The sequence below is a fragment of the Papio anubis genome, chromosome 16 (genome assembly GCF_008728515.1).
Source record: "Papio anubis isolate 15944 chromosome 16, Panubis1.0, whole genome shotgun sequence".
Classification (NCBI taxonomy): Eukaryota; Metazoa; Chordata; class Mammalia; order Primates; family Cercopithecidae; genus Papio; species Papio anubis.
In genome coordinates this window covers 88,890,924-88,913,393 of record NC_044991.1, presented here as the reverse complement: position 1 = coordinate 88,913,393, position 22,470 = coordinate 88,890,924, and the positions used below count along the sequence as shown (strand labels likewise).

The 22,470-nt window shown below is 50.4% G+C and overlaps 1 protein-coding gene across 1 annotated transcript in view; it reads right to left on the bottom strand.

Annotated features, from left to right (window-relative positions):
* Nucleotides 1-22,470, bottom strand: part of CDH4 (cadherin 4) — a 669,406-nt gene that overhangs the window by 173,451 nt on the left and 473,485 nt on the right. Inside the window, exon 3 of the mRNA XM_021920848.2 lies at nucleotides 17,386-17,612. Within this exon, the coding sequence (XP_021776540.1) occupies nucleotides 17,386-17,612 (227 nt within the window). The remainder of the gene's footprint in view (nucleotides 1-17,385; nucleotides 17,613-22,470) is intronic.

Sequence of the window (22,470 nt, the reverse complement as noted above, 5' to 3'; positions counted from 1 at the left end):
GGGGGTGAGAGTTTAGACTTGGTTCTTTAGGCAACTTGGAACAATTGCCACCACCCTGTGGAGGGGTTTCGTGTTGTTCCTAATCAGTGTCACAAACCACGTTTCTCTGGATGAAGATCTCAAAGCTGCCCATCCCCTTCCCCGACCCTTCAGCCTTGCCTCCCACCAAAAGTGAAGATACAGAAGGAGGAGGAATTTGTGGCTGACAAGAGAGCATGTGTGTTCTGATGTCAGCCTCTTTGAGGGTGTTGATAAGCACTTCCATCTAGCAGAAGAACGGAGGTTCCAGAATGTTCTGGTACAAAGAGATCTGGACGAGCCACCAAGCTTGTGACCTTGGTCCTGGGCGGGCTGCACCCCTGGCTTTAGACCAGGTTTCTTGACCTCAGCATTCCTAACACTTTGGGCTGAATCATTCTCTGTTTTGGGGCGTCCTGGGTACCGCAGGATGCTGAGCAGCACACCAGGCCTCCACCCCCTCCATGCTACGAGCAACCCCCACCGAGGTGACAACCACAGGTGCCTCGGGTCTCGCCAGATGCCCTGGCTGAGAACAACTTGCTCTAGAGATTCAGGAAAATTACGTTTAGTTAGAAACACCTTAAACAAAATTACCCTCCAGTTTACAGAAAAATATATTCATAGTAAAAAGAATTAAATTAAATTAGCAAGTTAAGGGAAAATGTATTACTTTTTTCCGGAGTCGTTAGTGGTGGAACTGAATGAAATCATTCATATTTTGTCAATTAGTGAGAAAGATGGTTGGTGCCATCAGAGTGTGTGACTCGGGAAGGCTTTGGTGAGGACCACGGTAAAGGCTCCAACCGCAGCCCTGGTGCCCAGACCCTCAGTGACGTGTCCTCTGAAGAGCCCCCTGGGGACCTCCGGCTTCATGGATCTGTCATCCACCGCGTGGTGCCATGCGCCCGAGGGATGGGCTCCGGCCACATCACAGGATCAGGCACCTGCATTTCAGTCTCACAGACACCCCTGTTCTTGCTGGGAATCTTTCTGCCGCATACAAAAGACTGTGTCCGTGACCCCTTTCTCACTGTTTTCACAAAATCCTTCTCTAGAACCACAGAGGATTTTATTTTTAACCAAATATTAAATGAGAGCCCTGGCCTTGGAGCGAAACACAAACGTGGTGGTCTGAGAAGTCTGCCTTCAGTTTTACTTTCATCACCTGCAGAGGGCAGCGCTGGCCCCTCACACCTCTGCTTGGGGGGCTCTGAACAGGCTCCCCAAAGTGTGCACATGTGTGTATGTGATGTGCACCCATGTACACACCCACGCACACGTGCACACTCATATACAATGTGTACACCCATGTGCGCACACACATGCACACTCACACACCAGCTCTAGTCGACAGCTAACAGCCCAGGTAGAACTTATTTGTGCTAGAAGCTGAGACACTGGAGGGCCTGTGTGCCTGTCTCCGCACCCGCCTGTGTGCCCTCCCAGCTCCCAGCCTGCACAGGCCTGCGGGGGAGGCAGGCAGGTGGGCTCGTCCCCCATCAGGAGGCCAAGGCTTGGACTGACTGACCCAGACAGACCTGGAACTGGGGTGGTGGCCACGGCTCGGGGGACCGTCACTGTACATGGGACACGGTGCCACGTGCAGTCCTGAGGTCATGCCCCCAGGACAACTTCACAGACCTCATGGTCCTTACTTTGCAGATGGATCAGAGACGTCCTTGGCTGGGAGGTGGGCAGAGGCAGATTCACCTCGGGGCTCTCTCTCAGTGCCCCTCTGCCCCTAACTCCTCGTGGCAATTCTGGGAAAGCCCTTGAGCCTCTGATTGCATCAGGACAGATGGCAAATGAGTGAACCACGTAGAACATACAGCCTCATCCATGGCACCACATACGGGCAGGGCCCAGGGCCCGAGGCAGGGCACGCATCCCACAGAGGTGCACTGAGTAATTACACCGTGACCGGGGCTGGCCTGGCTCGGCTCTTTGCATCTGCTGTTCCCTCTGTCTGGAACACTCCTCCCATGGGAATTTTTTCACGGCTGGCTTCTTCCCACACATCACGTCTCAACTTGGATGTCAACATCCTGCACCCCTGGATGAAACAGCACCTTTACCCTCTGTCCGCTGTCCCGGGGCTGGGTACCCCTCACCTGATTCTGAATGTTTCTGCACAGCATTTGCTAGACTGCACCTGCCACATAGACATCTGGCCTCCCTGCCCCGAGAGAAGGTAAGCTCACTGAGGGTGGGGGCCACGTTGCAGCGTCCTCCGTCGTGTCCCCAGGTCTCAGACGGAGCTGCCACACAGCAGTGCCGGGATAAGTGAATGCCCAGCATCACTCCTGGAGTGAACAAAGACAGTGACTTCCAGATCTTTCCAGCCCATGGGATTCCAAGGTCCTCAAAGACATGACTGCCACTCAGGTCCAGCCCTGTGGCCACGCCTCTGGGGGAGAAGGCGACACAGAGTCTGTACCATTCATTCTTCCCTCCACAGCTCACGTGACCAGAGCCTCCCTGCCGGCATGGCCCACTTTTATCCCTGACGCCCTCCACACGGCAGCCAGACTCTTCACCAAGCCACCCCCCAGGTCACCATGGGCTCATCCCCTTCCGATCTTTTTGGGACAGTGCCCCTGGCAGCGTCTGCACTGAGGTCTGCCCTTCTCCCACCAGGACCGGCCTGGGGAAAATGACCAATAACTCAGCATATTTTGCTCCCTAGGGGGGTTTCCCTGCTGGCCCTGGGGAGTCCGGGGTCGTACCGGTAGCTGACTGCTCCTGGGGCGCTGGGCACCCCTCCATGTACAAGTGAAGGACTGGCCCAGGTGTCGTCAAGGCCGTTTGCAGCCTGAAAACCCTGGCTACGTTTGAACTTCTCAGCTCTGAAAGAAGCAAGACCTATTCCAATAGTCACTCCCGTCCTTCACGCCCATGAAGAGTTACAAGCTGCAGTTCCTTTGGGGTGCATTTCACGGCCATGAAACCTAATCCTGATGGCCCATCACCCCCGAAACTCGAGTCCCCTGGAGGGGAGGGGTATGTTCTGATGTGGAGAAACACGCGTGGTGACACCAACACACACTCCGCCCAATGCAGAGGCCATGGAATCTGTGCCTGAGCAGCCAGACCTCTGCTGGCGACAGTGTCTGAACTTGCAGGAGCGTGGAGGTTATTCACACTCATTAAAATAGCTCGTCATCTTCAAAACAAAGCCAGGAGGTGGACAGGTTGTCTTCTAGTTTGCCAACGGCACTGTTGCTGTTTGTTTATTCCAGAATTGCTGTTTTTCAGTCCCTCTGAGGGCTGCCTTTTGGAGAAGGATTAAACAAACCACTATTTTCTGGAGATGTGAGCTTCAAACTTGGACCCACACCTCAGGACCTTCTAGTTGCTTTCCCAAGGCAGACATGCCTTCTGCAGAAACAGCTCACGTGGACAGCCCTGGGGGGACTGTCCCCTCACTGCCCTGATGCCCCGTGGCCCCCTTCAGTTAAAGTTCTCCAATGCTCAGGTGTCCAGGTTCAGACACCAGCCAGCCCTGGGGAACTCATGGAGGAACACAGTCTGCGGATGCTTCCCCGCAATGCCAGCCTCACTTACGAGGCCTCTGCTCTCAGGGTGAAGGGCAAGAAGTGATTCATATCCAGGCTTCTCCAGGAGATCAGGGGAGGGACCAGGGGATGGGGGAGGGACCAGGGGATGAGGGAGGGACCAGGGGATGGGGTAATGGGCCAGGGGGATGGGGGGATGGGCCTGGGAGATGAAGGGTATGGACCATGTGAGTAGTGGGAGACAGGGCTGTGCAGGAGAGAGTTCACCTTGGTCTAGGCCTCTCCTGGGCTCCCTGAGCCAGTGGGCATGCCCACGGCCCCTGCTTCAGCCTTTGCACGAGCTCTACAGTGACACACCTGACATTTGCTAACAGCTGCCTGTGGGCCCCCACCTCCACAGCTCAGCAACCCCCTCTCCTTCTGTGACAGCCCCACAGCCCCCAGCATACAAATGCAGATCGGAGGCAAGGAGAAGCCAAGCCCCTGGCCGGGATTAGAGGAGCTCGGGTGCAGGCCCAGGATGCAGACTCCAGACGTCCTGCTGTGAGCTTTTGCACCACAGCCCAGGGGGTGCGTTCGTGCTAACGAAGCCCGTGCCTCCTCCATGTGCTCCTAGGCTGCCTGTGATTCATCAGAATGTGCAGAGGAGAAGGCGTGAGAGCTCGGCCCACTGCGGACACAGTGGCGCAGCCTGCCCTGTTGTGGGAACGTGAGCATGGGGGGCACGGGCTGGGCATGGTGAACGCCCCAAGTGAGCCTGGGGTGATGCAGCCGGGCGGCCGTATCCAACCCTGTGAAGTGCTGGGTCCTGAGCTACTGACCATACACAGAACCCTTTTTCAGACTGAGTTTCGTATCAGTGTGAGTGTGCGACACCCATGCATGTGTTCACATAGCCGCATGTGTGTACTGTGTGGAGTGTGTGTACATGGATATGTGTGCTGTGTGTGGTGTATATATGTGCATAGTGTGTGTGGTGTGTAGTGTGTACAGTGTATGTGGTGTGTGCATGTGATTCACGTGTGTGGTGTGAAATGCACTGTGTGGTGTATATGATGTGCATGGCACATGTGACATGCTCTGTGTGCATGGCACGTGGGGCATGTGTGGGTGTGTGCAGCGTGCACTGTGTATATGGTGTGTGTGGTGTGTATGGGGCATGTGTGTGGTGACGTGCACTGTGTATATGGTGTGTGTGTGGTGTGTATGGGGTGTGTGTGTGTGTGACGTGCACTGTGTGTTGGTGTGTGTGTGTGTGTCACTTGCACCGTGTGTATGGTGTGTGTGTGGCATGCACTATGTGTGTGGTGTTACAAGGCAGTGTGTGTGTGGTGTGCACTGTGTGTGGGGCGTGTGTGTGTGGTACGTGTGGTATTGATATGGTTTGGCTGTGTCCCCACCCAAATCTCATCTTGCATTGTATCTCCCAGAATTCTCACGTGTTGTGGGAGGGACCCAGGGGGAGGTAACTGAATGATGGGGCTGGTCTTTCCCGTGCTGTTCTCGTGATAGTGAATAAGTCTCACGAGATCTGATGGGTTTATCAGGGATTTTCATTTTGCTTCTTCCTCATTTTCTCTTGCTGCTGTAATGTAGGAAATGCCTTTCACCTCCTGCCATAATTCTGAGGCCTCCCAGCCACGTGGAACTGTAAGTCCAAGTAAATCTCTTTTCCTTCCCAGTCTCAAGTATGTCTTTGTCAGTAGTGTGAAAACAGACTAATACAGGCACGCACTCTGTGTGTGGTGTGTGCAGGGTGTATGTGTGGTGTGTGTGGAGTGCACTGTGTGGTGTGTGTGGGGTATGTGTGTGTGGTGTGTGCAGGGTGTATGTGTGGTGTGTGTGGAGTGCACTGTGTGGTGTGTGTGGGGTATGTGCGTGTGGTGTGTGGCGTGCATCCATCGTGTGTGTGGTGTGTGGCGTGCACTGTGTGTGTGGTGTGCACCGTGTGTGTGTGGTGTATGTAGTGTGTTCAGGGTGCATGTGTGTGGTATGTGTGGCATGCACTGTGTGGTTTGCATAGTGTGTGCAGGGCGTGTGTGTGTGTGGTGTGTGTAGTGTGTGCAGGGTGCATGTGTGTGTGGGTGTGTGGTATGTGTGGTATGCACTGTGTGGTGTGTGTAGTGTGTGCAGGGTGTGTGTGTGTGTGGTTTGTGTGCCGTGCACCGTGTGTGTGGTGTTCTGGTCAGTGTGCCTGTACCTGCTGTGTGCTGCTGCTGCCCTTCGAGTGCACCCGTTCCTCATCCCTCCTCTCCCCAGGGACACCTCAAGCCCTGTGGAGCCCTCAGTGGGCAGGGGGACAGTGGGGACAATGGAAGGGCCTGGGCAGCAGCAGAGGGACCTGGGGGCTGCCGTGGGCGGGGACTTGTCCTCACCAGCCCTGGAGAGAATGACTGCATCAAGAGGATTCAGGGGTATCTGGAGCCCTGAGCAGGAGCCCTGGGCAGGACCCTTGGCTGGGGACACTCCTCCTTGCCTTCGGGGGTGCCTTGGGGTCTGACTGCACTCTGCCTTCTGAGTCTCTGCCTCGGCTGGAAGGCTCTGGTCCACAAGCCGGCGGGCTGAGACAGAGATTTATTCCCTTACAGCTCTGGAGGCTAGAAGTCCAAGATCAAGATGTCCCAGCGCTGGTCCCTGGGAGGCTGTGCCAGAGAATGTGCTCTGGGCGTCTCTCCCGGCTCCTGGCGGCGCCACAATCTTCCCTGATCTTGGCTTTCGAAGGCATCCCCCAGCTCTCTGCCTCACCTTCACAGGACTTCTCCCTGTGCCTGTCTGTCCAGGCTTCCCCTTCTATAAGGACACAATCCTATTGGATCAGGGCCCACCCTAATTACCTTTTCTTCACTAATTACATCGGCAAACCCCCTATTTCCAAGTTAAGTCATGTTCTGAGGTTAGGATTTCAATACCTGAATTTTAGGGGACATAGTTCAGCCCAAGGGACCTGGGGGGACAGAAACACCCAGAAAAGGCTACAGGTCAGCGCCTGGGCCCACCTGACTCAGGGACATTGCTTGGCCGAGTTTATCCTCATAAATGCTGACGTGTGCTAGAAGACACAATATTGGTTTCATAAACAACAGGAATTTTTTTTTTTTTGCAAACGATACCCACAGGTCCTATTGCCACTTTCCAGCGCTGCAGCAGCTATAGTCAGATGACAACTGGGTGAGAACTTGGTCTCGAGTGTTTCCTGTGAGGCCGGAATATTGCTCTGATTCCTCAGGGGCAACTCAGCACTCCAGTGGGAAATATGGGACCTCATTTGCATTTCCTAATTGAATTGCTATCAGCTTTCCTGCAAGACTGCACCAAAGAACAGTTCTTCCAGATTCCAGCACTGCCTGCATTGCCCACAGAAAGGCTGCTTTTAAATAGTTGCTAAGACAGGGGGACAAAAGAAGGAGAAAAGTTGCCAAATTGTTATGGTTCATCTAACTGTAAAGCTGTCAGTTTTACCCAACTCCACAGAGTTGCTAAAATAATGGACAGAGGATGCTGCACTTGAAGAAACCTCTACATAAGAGAAATAAAATTTACAGAACCAGGAAATTAGGGGTCCCCGTGTGCCTGCCCTGGCAGAATTTGCTTCCAGGCTCCTCTCAATAAACACTGCCCTGGGGCCCCTAGCACTCTGTAAACTGATGCTTTGAAGGAGTTCATTTGTTTCTCCAGAAACCTCCCCCAGCAGAACTCTTGCTCACCACATGCCCCCATCAGAACTCCCACCTTCTCCAAACATAGTCAGATAGCCCTCTGCATGCATTTGTTTTAAAAAAATTAAATTGTGAGTGATAATATAAGCACCACAGCATACAGAGCATCAGCTAAATAAATGATGGCAGAATGAGCACCTGTCTTGCCACAAGGCTCCCTCCAACCCTCTGGTGTCCCCCAGCATGGCTTCCTGCTGCTCCCGAAGGGAACCCTCAACCGACTGTAACTGTGCACCTCAGTGTCACCCGAATTTGGATTTCCTGGGAGTGTGGTCACTAGGCTGGCACGTGTTCCTGCTGCCTGGGACCTGCCTGGTCTCCTTCCTTGGTCTATTTGTGAGATTCGCTGGCTTTGTTGCTTCTAGCTGCAGTTTGTTCACCTTTATTACTGTATAATATTCCACTTTGGGGGCCCACTGCAATTTATTGACCCATTCCAATGGCGAAGGCATGTGTGTCGTTTCCAGCTTTTGGTGATTATGTGTAAGGCTTCTCTCAATGTCCTGTACAGAGTTCCTGGTATTACCTGCCTGTACTGCTATGGGGCATACACCAAAAACGAGGCATATATATATATATAGGACTTTCACAGTAATTCTGAATTGCTGTCTGAAGTGTTTGTACCATTGTACACTCCCATCAAGAGTATATGAAAAGGCCAGGCAGGGTGGCTCACACGTGTAATCCCAGCACTTTGGGAGGCCAAGGTGGGAGGACTGCTTGAGCCAGGAGTATGAGACCAACCTGGGCAACATGGTGAGACCTTGTCTCTACAAAAAGTTTAAAAATAACCAACCCACCAACCAACCAACCAGGGGTGATGATGCATGTAGTCCCAGCTACTCAGAGGCTGAGGTAGGAGGATTGCTCGTGCCCAGGAGTTTGAGACCGCAGTAAGCTAAGAGGGTGCCACTGCGCTCCAGCTTGGGCAACAGAGTGAGATCCTGTCTCAAAATAAAAACAAACAAGTGAAAAACAGTATTTGAAAATTCCACTTGCTCCAGATTCTCACCAATACTTGGTAGTACAAGTCTTTCCAGTTTTCGCCATTCTGACTGCCCTGCTGAGGTTGAGCCGGTCTTATTTATTTATTTTTTTGAGACAGAGTCTTGCTTTGTCACTTAGACTGGAGTACAGTGCCATGATCTTGGCTCACTGCAACCTCTGCTTCCCTCGTTCAGGTGATTCTCCTGCCTTAGCCTCCCCAGTAGCTGGGACTACAGGCGCCTGCCACCACACTTGGCTAATTTTTGTATTTTTAGGAGAGATGGGGTTTCACCATGTTGGCCAGGCTGGTGTTGAACTCCTGACCTCAAGTGATCTTCCTGCCTTGGCTTCCCAAAGTGTTGAGATTACAGGGGTGAGCCACCCTACCCGGCCTCTGTCTTACATTTATCCACCATGACGCACTGCTGTCTGGTGATCAGCCTGTTTAAGCCTCTCATCCATCTTCTGTCTGTCTGTAGGTAGTGATCTGAGGTTCTCTACATGTTCTGGGTGTAAGTCCTCGGTTCGTAACTGAGTGCTGCAAATGTCCTTTCCCAGGCTCTGCCTTATTGTCTCATTTTTAAGATATATATTTTGATGATCAGAAGTTCCTTTTTTTTTTTTTTTGACAGTCTTTTGCTCTGTTGCCCAGGCTGGAGTGCAGTGGCATGATCTCGGCTAACTGCAGCCTCCACCTCCCGGGCTCAAGCAATTCTCCTGTTTCAGCCTCCCGAGTAGCTGGGATTACAGGCGTGCACCACCATGCCTGGCTAATTTTTGTATTTTTAGTGGAGACAGGGTTTCACCATGTTGGCCAAGCTGGTCTCGAACTCCTGACCTCGGGTGATCTGCACACCTTGGCCTCCCAAAGTGCTGGGATTACAGGCATAAGCCACTGCGCCTAGCAGAAGTCCTTATTTTTAATAAAGTCCAGAGATCATTCTTTCCCATGTTTCATGCTTCACGTGCCATGTGCGAGGAAGCTTTCCACACCCGGGGGTCACATCACTCCCAGCTGCATTGCCTTGCCTTTCATGTTTAGATTTTCCGTCCACCTCAAACGGATTTTGGTTGTGGTGTGAGGTAGGGGTCATTTCACTTTTTTCTTAAAGATGCCCCATTGGCCCAGCACCATATATTGAAAAGACAGTCTTTCCTCCATTGTTTCAGTGGAAATGGGCAAACTTTCCCCCAGATGGCCAGATCGTAAATATTTTAGGTATCTCAGGCTAAGGGGCAAAATTGAGGGCACTGTATAGGTACTTACATAACCCTTTAAAATGGAATCATTTAAAAATGTAAAAACCATTCTTACCTTGCTGGCCATAAAAGTCCTATGGGCTACAGCAGCTGGTACCTGCTCTACAGCACTGCTCTTATAATAAAAAATCAAGGGTTCGCACCCTGGGCATTTGACAAGGCTCATCAGATTGTAAAGATGAACTGGGTGGATTTTGTAGTATGAAAGTTATACGTCCATGAAGCTGATTTTTAAAAACATTACGTATCTTTTTCTGGGCTCACTATTTTTATTCCAAGTGTCTATCCAATCATCTTTGCTCCAAAATGACACCATTTTAATGGCTGTGATTCAGTGGTTCTCAAAAGGGGGCAGTTTTGCCCCCCACAGGAACATTTGGCAGTGGCTGGAAAGAGCTTAGGTTGCATATGGAAGTTATGGGGCTTCACCTGGCATCTAGCAGGTAGAGGCCAGGAGTGTGGCTTACTATCCTGTAGCACACAGGACAGCTCCAACAACGTGTCGGGAAGGACGTGTCCTCCCATCTTTTTCTTGTTCTAGGCTACCTTCGCCTTTTCCATTTCCATTAAAAAATTTTAAGTCGGCTCTTTACTCTTCCCAAAACGAGCAAACAAAAAATCTGCTGGAATTTTTATTGAGGTTGTGTTGACTCTATGGCAACTTTGGGTAGAATCAATATTCTAACATAAGCCTTCCAAGTTATGAGCTCGGCATATCCTTCCATTTTTATAGGTCTTCAATTTTTTTCAACAAAATATAAGAAGTCTTGTACATTTTTGTTAGATTTATTCCCAGTTATATGATCATTTTTAATGCCATTGTAATTGGGATCTAGTTCAGATTTTATTTTCTAATGATTTATTCTTGGTACATAGAAGTACAACTGTTATGTCCAGCACCCTTGCTAACCTTACTCATGAATCCCAACAACTTAGGACAGGTTCTTTCAGGACAGATTACATTTTCTAACATTCATAATCATATAAGCTACAAAATAAGCTACAAATAATGTCAGTTTTATTTATTCTAATTTCTTTTTCTTGCCTTACTGCATTGGCTTGTACCTCCAGTGTGTGTATCCTCACTATCAGGATTTGGGAAGACAAAACTTTGGGGAAGCAATTCCTCTTGTTGTGATCTTTGGACAGGTTTGTGTAAGATTTGTTTTAATTTCTCCTGACAGCTTGGGTAGAACTTACTAGTGGAGCCAACAGGTGTGGACATTTCTTTGTGATAAGGATTTTAGTTTTAATTTTGTTTGTAACAGTAAAACAGTTCAGGTTTTTTTTCTTATGTTAGTTTGGTAAGGTGTATATTTCTATACTATTGTCCTTTTCATGTATATTTTTAAGTGTGTTGGTATAAATTGTATATAATATCCTCAAATGATCTTTCTGATGTCCACAAGATTAGTCATGATGTCGTCTTTTCATCCCTGATAAGGATTGCTGCAGTTTATACCTTTTCTTTTTACTCAGTCTGATCAGCCTCGTAGTTTAAAGGATGAACTTAGTTATTTCTATTGTTTTCTGTTTCATTGTTTTCTCCTCCTGTGTTAACAATTTCTTTCTTTAGACTTTGGGTCTCATTTTCTGTTATTTTTATAGTTTCTTGAGATGAATGCCTGGATTGTTGATTTTCTGCCTTTTTTTTTTTTCCTTTTTTTTGAGGTAAGGTCTCGCTCTGTTGCCCAGGCTGGAGTGCAGTGGTGCAATCTTGGCTCACTGCAACCTCTGCCCCCTGGGTTCAAGCAATTCTCCTGCCTCAGCCTCCTGAGCAGCTGGGATTACAGGGGTGCACCACCACGCCTGGCTTTTGCATGTTTAGTAGAGATGAGGTTTTGCCATGTTGGCTGGGCTGGGCTCCAACTCCTGACCTCAGGTGATCCACCTGCCTTGGCCTCCCAAAGTTCTGGGATTACAGGCGTGAGCCACCATGCTCAGCCAATTTTCTGCCTTCTTTATCTTGTAATATATGTATTTAAGGCTAAATATTTCCATCTGGGCATGACTTTAGCTACATCCCAGTAGTTTTATTACTCAGTTCAAAATATTCATTAATTTCCATGTGATTTTTTTTTTTTTCTGCCCAAGGGTTAATGAGAAGGCTTTTACTTAACTTCCAAATCTATGGGGATTTTCCAGTTATGTTCTTTGTTACTGATTTCTAGTCTACTTGCTCTGAGTTAAGAAAACAAACTATGTTTTGATTTTAAACCTTTGAAGTATGTTGTGAATTGCTTGAAGGCTATGAAGTATGTTGGGACTTGCTTGGTGAATATTTGTAAATGTTCTGTCTATACTTAAAAATCATGTGTATTTAGCAGTGGTTGGTTTCTGTGCTTTTATACATCTCGGTAAAGCCAGACCTGTTAATTGTGTGATTCTAATCTCTTTCCTTACTGGTATCTTCTGCTTGTTCTATTATTCGCTAAGAAATTTTGTTAAAATTGATCACTGATTGCATAGTTATTTCTCCTTTTATTTCTATCAGTTTTGGCACAAATATTTTGAAGTCATATGAAGTGCATACAAATGTAGGATTCCTGTATCTTCTTGGTGAATTGTTTGTCATTACGAGGTGTTCCTCCTTGAACAGAATGCTTTGTCCTCAGATTCTATTCATCTGATATTAACAGAGTCCACTAGCTTCCTTTTGATTAATACTTGCATGTATTTATTTCTCTAAGATTTTACTGCTAACCTTTAGCTTTATACCTTTCAGATGTATCTTTTATAAGCTGCCTATCTTTAGGCATTTAAATATAAGATGGATTTATCTTTATCCATCAATTTATTTTTTAAAATTATAACAAATATATTTTCATTTGCTATAATTACAAATATATTTGCAAATCTGCCATCTTACTCAAAGAGAAAGGTATAGCCCATCTCTTGTTTTCATTTCTCTTTTTTTGTATTTTTTGGCTTGATAATGGAAAAAACAGAATAATAAAAATTTATTATGTCACTATTTATAGACTTTTATGACTCTTAGTGATTTTCTAAAGACTTTGTAACAAGTGTCTTTGTTTTATTTAGGAGTAATATTAATTTGTGATTTCCATCATTTTTGAGAAAAATGCAAACAACTTCCATCTCTTTGATTCCATTTATCCCTTCTCAAAGTTTATGCAGTTTTGCTGTGAATTCGAGTTCTCTATTTACACCCATGAAACGTTACACTGCTGTGATTCATTTGTATTTTTCTGTGTACTTGGCCTTTTCCCAGCTCTTCATTCTTTCCTCCATTTCTGAGTGTTTGCCTCAAATTGTTTTATTTTGTTTGAAGAACATCATTTGGGACAGATTCTTTCAGTTTCTCTTCATTCAACTTTAATTACTGAAAGACAGTTTTCTTTTAGCACTTTTAAGATATCATTCCTTGAGAGGCCAAGGCCAGCGAATCATGAGATCAAGAGATCGAGACCAGCCTGGCCAACATGGTGACACCTCATCTCTACTAAAAATACAAAAATTAGCCTGTCATGGCAGCACACGCCTGTGATCCCAGCTACTTGGGAGGCTGAGGCAGGAGAGTCACTTAAACCTGGAGGCGGAGGTTGCAGTGAGCTGAGATCACGCCACTGCACTGCAGCCTGGACGACACAGTGAGACTCTGTCTCAAAAAAAAAAAAAAAAAAAAAAGATCATTCCATTGTCTTCTAACCCCCCAACAAGCCCCCAGCTCCTGCTGAGAAGTCAGTCTCCTAGTCGTTGCTCCCTCAAAGGAACTCTGCCTTTTCTGTCTGCTTTTGAGATTTCCTCTTTGTCTTCGGGTTGTAACTATTTTACTATAAAGCATCCAGGTACTGTTTTTTAAAATATTTCTCCTGCATAGAGTTCATAGGGCTTCTTGAATCCATGCCTAGATGAATGCTATCAGTTTTGGAATATTTTCTGCCACTATATTTTCGAATATTACTTCTGCTCCGTTTTCTCTCTCCCCCTCATATTGCAAATATACACGTTAGACCTTCTTACTACTTCTCCAATATCTCTTACGCTTGCTTCTGTATTTTCCTTCTGTGTATCTCTTCATGCTTTACAGCATGAATGTTTTTGATATTTTTTGCTTCACTAATTCTTTCTTCAGCTATGTCAAATCTGCAGATATATCTATCCATTGAGCTCTTCATTTTGTTTGGTTTAGTTTTCAGTTCCAAATTGCCCAATGATTAATAATTCTGTTTTATACCTTCTAATTATCTGTCAAAGTCTTCTATTTAATTTGCTTAAAGATAGTAAGTGTAGTTACTGTAAAATCTGTCTGATCGTCCCATGCTCTGGAGCCTCTGTGGGTCCTTTCTTTGTTGTCTGTTTTTGAGACAGAGTCTCGCTCTGTCACCCAGGCTGGAGTGCAGTGGCTCACTCGGCTCACTGCAAGTTCCTGCCTCCCGGGTTCACGCCATTCTCCTGCCTCAGCCTCCCGAGTAGCTGGGACTACAGGTGCCCACCACCACACCCAGCTAATTTTATTTTATTTTTTGTATTTTTAGTAGAGATGGGGTTTCACTGTGTTAGCCAGGATGGTCTCAATCTCCTGACCTCATGATCTGCCCACCCCGGCCTCCTAAAGTGCTGGGATTACAGACATGAGCCACCGCACCTGGCCCCTGTGGGTCCTTTCTTTTCCGCTACTTCTTTCGATTGTTCTTTCTACATCTTATCCCTCCTCATGTGCCCAGTCATGAGGCTGAGTGCTGGACGTTGAATATGAAAGGAGATGGGCACAGCTCAAGGCCTGGGTGACAGTTCACACTGGGGAAGATGCACAGTTGCTTCTGGCAGGCGGCCAGGACACCAGCAATCCGGTGTCACCTTGATCATCGATAGAGGCTGGCATCACGCTCTGTAAGGGCGCATCAACCAGGTGACCCAGCGTCCCACAGTGGCTCCCACTCCCTGCCTGCCTCCTCCTGCCCCCATGCCACCCGGCGAGGCCCAGCAGCTGTGATAAGCACAGGACCGTGAAGTCTGGAACCAGGCAATGACAGCCATATGCTGCTATTTTCCACCCCCGACCTCCATAACCTCATGAAATATCAACACCCTTTGGCTGGGACGTGGGTAGCATTACTCTCCCATTCTCCAGAGCAGCTCACCTCAAAGTTGTGTGAATTCTCCCAACACACCCAACCAGTAAGTCGCAGAAGCCTTGCCGTGGACCCACACCCCGGGCGGCTGCTCTTGCACCATGTCGGGCTCTGCCACACCTGCAAAGTCCTTTTCCATTCCTTCCCCACACATCGCTCTCCCATGCAGCACAGAGCTGTGGTCACATGCTCAGCACCCTCATCTGTGATGTGACAGCACCCACTCCCAGGCGTGTGGAGAGGGTTAGACGAGCTAACACCACTTGGGGCAAGGTCTGAGTGGGTCCTAGAAAGTCAGGAGAGGAACCATTGGCAACACAAGTGCTGGAGGACCGGGTCTCCTGGGCTGCGGAGACTGCCCACTGCGCCCTGCAACAGCCATGTCTTAGGGACTCAGGGCTGCACCCCACAGTGACCCCCATGGCCCTCGTGGGACAGGGTCCCCAGGCTGCCCAAGGGCCTGCCTTGTTCACCAGGGCGTGGCTTGTAATAATGACTCAGGAAAGAACAAAAACGACATACGCCGGACTCACAGGTGGGCCTCACGATTCACTATTTGGGGGCCACTGCCGTTACAGCCGCGCTCTGCTGCCTGATTTAACACCTGGCTCCCCGGGTGTGCTGGGCCTGGGACATGAATTCAGTGTCCCCTGCTCCTCTGGTTGGGTGCTTCCTGCGCCAGCCTGGCGTGGGTCGAGAAGCAATTCCCACGGGGACTGTCTAGCAGCAACCACAGCTGGACCTGCCCCTTCCTCAGAGGATCAGGGGATTAAATCTGAAATTGCTTCATTAACATGCCCAAGAAAAGGTGCCATTATATTTTCAATCAGAGCCTTCACCAGAGGCTTTCGACAGGCTCTCAGGGGCTCTGCTCTCGGCTCACGAGGTGCCAAGTTTCTGCATCACAATCGGAGACTTGGGGACAGCTTGGAAGTCACAGGCGTGATGGGGATGCAAGTCCCTGCCTGTCAGTGTCCCGGTACAGCTCCTGGAGGGAAGGGGCCCCCATGGCACAGGGTCCCCAGGATGTCCAGGCTCACCGGGCGTGGCTTGTAATAATCACTCAGGAAAGAACAAAAATGACATACACCATCCTAGACTCTTCAGGACTCACAGGTGGGGCTCATGATTTGGGGGCCACTGCCATTAGAGGCGCACTCTGCTGCCTGGTTTAACACACTCAGGAGGATGCTCAAGACCTCCTTCCCCCTGGGGGTCAGCTCATCACGCGGTGAAGACTGTCCGCCCGAGTCACACTTTGTCTTTTCTAACCTAAACCACCTCCACGTCCATCTAAGAAACAAGTCAGAAGAAGACACAGGTCCCTCCCTTCCCAAAGTGGGTTCCTTGGCACACCTGTCTTGCAAGCTTTCCATGGAGAAGGGTTCCTTGGTCAGACAGTTTGGGGAAACTTGCAGACTGTGTCCCACTCAGAGGCTTACACAGCACACGAGGCCTGAGGTTCTGGGAAACCCACGGAAAGGAATCTGCTTGCCTCTGCTTAATGCTTTACTTCCTGAGGTCCCTTTTCCGAGGGAGTGCCCATGATTGCTAGCGGCCGCCGCCTTGCATGGTGATTTCTTTTGCTCACCATACCTCAAATGACCCCACAGAGGCCTCATGTTACCTGGGGCGGGGGATCTGGAGGGGTTGGCACACGTTCTCTCCACCACTGTGGCCCCCCAGGCAGGCAGCTGCAACAGCTGGACCTGAACAAAGGCTGGCCTTCCTTAGCGCCCTCCCACAGCCCTCCTGGTTGCAGCTTCTTCAGCAGCCTCCACACCTTAAGGCTGGCATAGTGGCTGCAACCAATGCCAGGACACTCAAGGTTGACGGGACCTGGCCACTTCCCCATAAGGCACAGGGAACCTAACAGCTAGGAACTGGGGGATGAACACAGGTTGTTCAGGAGCCTGGTGCTGGATTGCTGGAATATGCGGGGATGAAAGGGAGCTCTCAGGACGGGGATAGTGAAGGCACCCTCCCTGTCACCCAGATGAGCCAGGCAGCGGGTTAGAAGGAGGCAGAGTCAGAGGGCAGCTGGGATGCTGAACAGCAGACGTTTTATGTCTGTGTGAAGCTGTCTCTCTCTCTCTCTCTCTCCCCCTCCCTCCCTCCGTCTCCCTCTCCTCTCTCTCTCCCCCTCTCCCTTCTTCTCTCTCCTCACTCTCCTAGCCATCTCTCTCCCTCCTTCTTTCTCTCCCTTTCTTCCTCTCCCTTCCTCTCCTTTCCTGTCTCTTTCTGCTTCTCTTCTTCTCTTTCTCCCCCTCCCTCTCTCTCCCTCTCCTACCTGTCCTTTCCTGTCTCCCTTCACCTGTCTTCCTCTCTCTTCGTCTCTCTCTCCATCCCTTCCCCACTCTCTGGTTGGCTCCTTTCCAACCACATCATCTCTGCCTCGCTTCTCATCCCTCCAGGCTTCAGAACGCCCTGGGCCTGGTGGGCTACAAACTTCGGGAGGCAGGAGAGATTTCAGAATATGCAGTGCCCAGTTTGAAATGAAAATGTGGGGCCCCTTGTTCAAAAACATATGAAAAGCATCGAGACCGTGGCATAGTGTCTGAACCCGAGTGTGGGGCCTGTGCACCTGCCCAGGGGACCTTCCTGCAACGATGGCCGTGTCTCAGGTCAGTGAAGAGGGCAGGGGTGCTCGGCTGGCAATGACCTGAGCGGCACAGCCCGAAGAGGAGGTGACTGTCCATCCTGAGAGCCCTGGCAGAGGCTCTGCCCGGGGCCTGCAGGAGGAACTAAGACATCTAAAGTCCGGTGCAGACCTGGGCGGTCACACCTTACCTTGTGTCCAGAGTGCAGGGACGAGGTCTGGGCCACCAGCAGCCGTACCACGGCGTCCCATCTCTCTGCTGTCTGGCTGTCCCACGCGGTCACCGTGAACGCCACCTGCTCGGAGGGGACCTGCAGCTCCCGGGTGGCGAAGACCGTCCCGTCGGACCCGACTTTGAAGTCCACGCTGTTGGTCTCGTATTGCGTCCCCTTGGTCCCCACACAGCTGCTGAACTTGACTGCAAGAGGAGAGGGAGACAGTCAGGATCGGCCTGGCCAGCAGAAAGGTGGTAACAATGGCAGCAACCATGCAGGACGCTCTCCAGGCCCCCCGTGGGCATCAGGGGCATGAGGTCTGCACTGATTTCTCCACCTCCTGAGAGGGTGGTGTGTTTTATCTCAACCCCTAGAGAATTAGCCAGAGGCCTTTAAAAAAGGAGGGAAAAAACAAAGCAACGCTGAGCTTCCGTTCTATCTACAACACAGCTGCACTCCCTTCCGCAAATGCATCTCTCCCTCGCCGCTATTACCTCCGAATTCAGCCGGAGTCTGTGAGCAGCATAGTGGGTACCCTCCACCTCAAATATATGCCCTCGGTTCCCCCTACTCTTGCCTACACAAATCTTCTTCCTGCCATGGGAGACTGTGAAGCCCCTAATGGACCTGTTTCTCCACCCCAAGAAGGAGCAAGAGGGAGCTGGCATCTGGGGACCGTTCCCCCACGGCAGGTGGATTCTGGCAGCAGAACTGGGCTCTGCTGTGTTTCTGGTCCTTTTTATTACTAAGCCAGAACTGATGCCTGCAAACTGCCTTGGGGTGGGCTGGGCAGATGCGGCCAGGGCAGACCCTGGCCCCACCAAGTGCTTTCTTGGTGAATTGGAAACCGAGTTGAAGGCAGACAGTCTCTTGATACTGCTGGGTGCTGCGCATTGCTTCACTTCCAAAACATTACTAGGCACCAGGATGCCAACCACCCTTCACGGCTCCAGCACCATGGCCATCTCTAATTCTGCCGCAGAAGAAGACACCTCCAGAGGCGCAGATTCGTCCGGACACATTAGTGCATTTTTTAGAGGTGTGCTTTTGCAACTGTCACCTACAGCCATGGCAAATTATGACGCGCCCACAACCCGTGTCACATTCTGCTGATAAAAGCCACGGATAAAGTTACCTAGTATTTATAAAAATGTGGGTATCTAAGCAATTATGGTAGGAGGATTGGTTTTTCAAGCAATTTTGCTGTCACAGCTTACATGATTTAATTACTATTTATTCAAGAAACCAAAAAAAAGCGACTCACTGTTACATTAGATAAAGTGTTTTCCCCTCGCGTTCACCTTTTACTGTTGTCTGCCTTGAAAGAATAAATAACGTGTCTGTTCCCTCGTCTCAAATAGTTCACTTTGGGTATCTTCCCAGCCAATGGCACCTCCCACTTGTGCGTTTCATGTGAAAATGTTTTTAAACGTGATGACACCAGGCATTTCCACCCTGTCTGGTTCCACAGAGCAATGAAACTTCCAGACTCCAGGGCCCCCCCGGTGGCTCCTCTGATGGACGGCGGCAACCCAGGCAATGGTCCGCTATGGCTCCCTGGACCTACTCCCCCTCTAAGGACAGAATCATTACATTTTGTTTTTTCAAGTGACAGGAAAATTCCAAACTGCTTTTATAGTACTGTTTGCCCGATGGTAAACAAGTTAAAATCAGCAACAACTTAGTGGATCAATCATTTCTGACATCCGATTGTCACTGACAAGGATAAAAATGACAGCTCTGTGATTGCTGAGAGATGAGCACAAATACACAAATAAGCCCCTTTGTTCTCTAAAAGCAAATTCCTAATAAAACTAATGCAATTTGACAGCAGCAGGAGGGTTTGTGTTGTCTTCAGGATTAAACAGTGTTGTAGTTAAAAAAAGTACAGGCACCCAGCTTTGGCAACACCTTAGGCAAGCGTTGAAGCTGCTTTGAGAATGAATGGGCCACCACCGTCTGAACCGCCGGGCAGGAAACAGCGGGGGCGTCGGCCACGTGAACCAAGGACTTCGCAGGTGAAAGGTGTTGCCTGCAGGAAAGACCCTGGATGAAACTACAACAGGGCCCTCAAAGGCAGCTCCGTGGGTGGCTTGGGGGCGTGATACCCAGGGGACTGCACAAGGGCCCCTGCACACCGGCTTCCTAGATTTTTTTTGTTGTTGTTGTTGTTTGAGCCGGAGTCTTGCTCTGTTGCCCAGGCTGGAGTGCAGTGGTGCCATATTGGCTCACTGCAACCTCCGCCTCCCAGGTTCAAGTGATTCTCCTGCCTCAGCCTCCCGAGTAGCTGGTACTACAGGCGCGCACCACCATGCGTGGCTGATTCTTGCATGTTTAGTAGAGGCAGCGTTTCACCATGTTGGCCACGCTGGTCTCGACCTCCTGACCTCAGGTGATCTGCCCGCCTCGGCCTCCCAAAGTTCTGGGATTACAGGCGTGAGCCCCTGCGCCCGGCCACTTCCTAGATCTTTATGCCTTTTCTGTCTGTGTCTGACATGGCCCCGTCCAATCATGAGAAAGCTCCAGGGCTTTATGACAAGATGCAGTCTCAACATCCCGTTTTGGTCTAACCATAACTTGGGTGTTCTGCTCAAAACACGACGTCTGTGTCTGAACACTCGGCCCACTAGCGTTTGCGATTCTGAGTCCTCATCCCAGAGAAGCAGGAGGAAAACAGGAGCTGCCGCTGGCAGAGAAGGAAGCAGCCCAGGGGACAAAGTGTCAGGACATGGTTACGCAAATGGTGCTGGCCCACACCCTCCTGGAGAGAGGCCGGGAAGATGCGGGGGTCATTCAGAGACCCCAGTGTTGGGGGGACCTGCATTCCAGGCGAAGAAAGGAACTTCAGAACCTTCAGTACCTGCTCCTGTGCCCCACCAGGCTGTGGCCTCTTTCATAAGGAAAGAGCAATAAGACAGGTCTTTGGCGACGCCAGAGGCATTCATAGAACATTAGCACTGAGTGTATGAACACTCCCTTTGGAAACTCTGAAATGTGGGTACCTGTGAACGCCACTCAGAATGTTACTAACACTTTGCCATGCTATAGAAACGGCAAGTGAGTGTGCAGGGCAGCTCCAAGGGAGAGATGTCTGAGGTCTTGGGATGGGGACTCCTCCCTGTATCCTGTTTGTCTTTCCTTGAGAATTGCCTAAATATGTTTTCCCTCTTTACTTTGGCTACTGGGAAGCTCAGAGGCAGTACTGTAGCCAGCTTTTCTAACAATGCTGAGACATTTACTAACCTCAACACATTCCATTCTATTTTTCACCTTTGTTTCCTCTTCAACCTGCTTCCTTCCTCTTGCTTCTTTTTTAATTTTTGGAGTCTTTGCCTCTCTCTGCAAGGTTAAATGCATTCCAGGAGGACAACAGAAAAGTGCACATGTACGTGTGGGTGTCGGCATGCACCGAGTGTCCCCGTGTGCAGAGAGGATGCTTCTCACGGTGTTGCCTGGCACAGACTTATTTGGATTCTGCTTTGCCTCTCTACGAACGTGGCTGGAGTCTGAACCTGAGGCGTCGGCTAGAGAGGCCCCTGGCTACTTACAGAACTTTCTGTGGGTGCTTGGAGTCCTGTGCTGCCCTCGCCTCTGCAGCGGTCGGGAGTGGCCTGCTCTCTGCCTGAACCTTGGCTCTGGCCAGCACTGGGCAGTCTTTCCAGTTTCACCTTCTGAGCTGGGCCCGGGCTCCAAGCCCGCTGTCACTCAGCCTCCTCTAGGCAGGAACCTGGTGCCTCAGCCCCATCCAGACCCCTCACTCTGGACTCTCCAGACTGGACACAGAGGTTGTGACTGGCGGTTTCTGGCAGAGCTGGCTCTGGCCCAGTGCTCAGGCCTGGCTGGGATGTTGGCTCCCATGGAAACCTGTAACCTGCCCCACCCCTCCCCTCACATCACCCATTTTTGTTTCATTCCCTGGCTTCATAACTGGGATTCCTGTGTCCTCCCATATCCCCCCAGGACTGATGAATGTGCTGAGGCCAGGGCTGGTGTCTTGGGACCAGACAGCATCAGGCACCTGGTCAGGGTGAAGTGGGGGTGAAGCCTCCCCTGGCTGCTCCAGGACTCCCGTCAGGCTGAGGGCAGAAAGGGGGCTTCTGTCCTGTTTTGTGTTCAGCCCAGAATCCGCACGGGATCCCCCGCACTTCCCTCCCCATGGGAAACAGCCCCCAGAGGAGACCGCGTCAGCAGCCACCCAGCGGGAAGGCGAGTAACCCAGCAGCAGCACCCCGACTGGAAGTTTAGTTTTTAGTTTTCTTACGTATTTGTTTTTGATCTCCTGATTTCTCTCTTAGTCTTCAGGAGAGAATTAAACTCCAATGGATTCCCAGAAAACTTTTCCCTTGATGTACCAGCAAAAACCTACAATGCCCTGAAAAGCCGCCACTGCGACCTGAATGCAGATCACACGTACTGTCCCAGTCCCTGCAGCCTCCATGCAGCGGGTGCGCTACCAGGCATGGGAAGGCAGCACCGGCGAGCGGAACTGGCCCATTTTGCAGATGAGGAAGCTGAGGCTCAGGGACGTTTCATGCCTTCGTCAAGGTGGTGGGAGGAGGAGTGGGATTGCCATGAAGGTGGTGGGAGGAGGAGTGGGATTGCCATGAAGGTGGTGGGAGGAGGAGCAGGGTTTGCCACCCGACTTCAGGGATCTGTCGCCCTCGCCCAGCAGGGTTGGTTCTTCCCGAGGCTGGGAGGATGCCAAGCCTGGTGGGGGATGGGGGTGGCGGTGTGGTGTGGGGAGCTTCTGACTTGCACATTCTGAGGGAACATTTTGCAGCTGATGTGTGAACTGGACCCCAGGCGGTGCCTCTGAGGAATCCCCAAGGTTATGGCCCCTCAGGTCGCACTGGGGTGTTGGCTCCCACTTCTGCCTCAGGATGCAGGGTTTCTGCAGGGAAGCTGCGGACCAGCCTGCTGCCTTGGGCCCTAGGGACGCTGCAGCCCCAGAAAGAATTGTGGGGGACAAAAGAGTTGTTTCTTGGGGGAGAAAACACCTGTGTGGAAATGCAGGTGCCACGGGAGGGAAATCCTCCTGGGGAGGAGGGCACCTGTTCCATC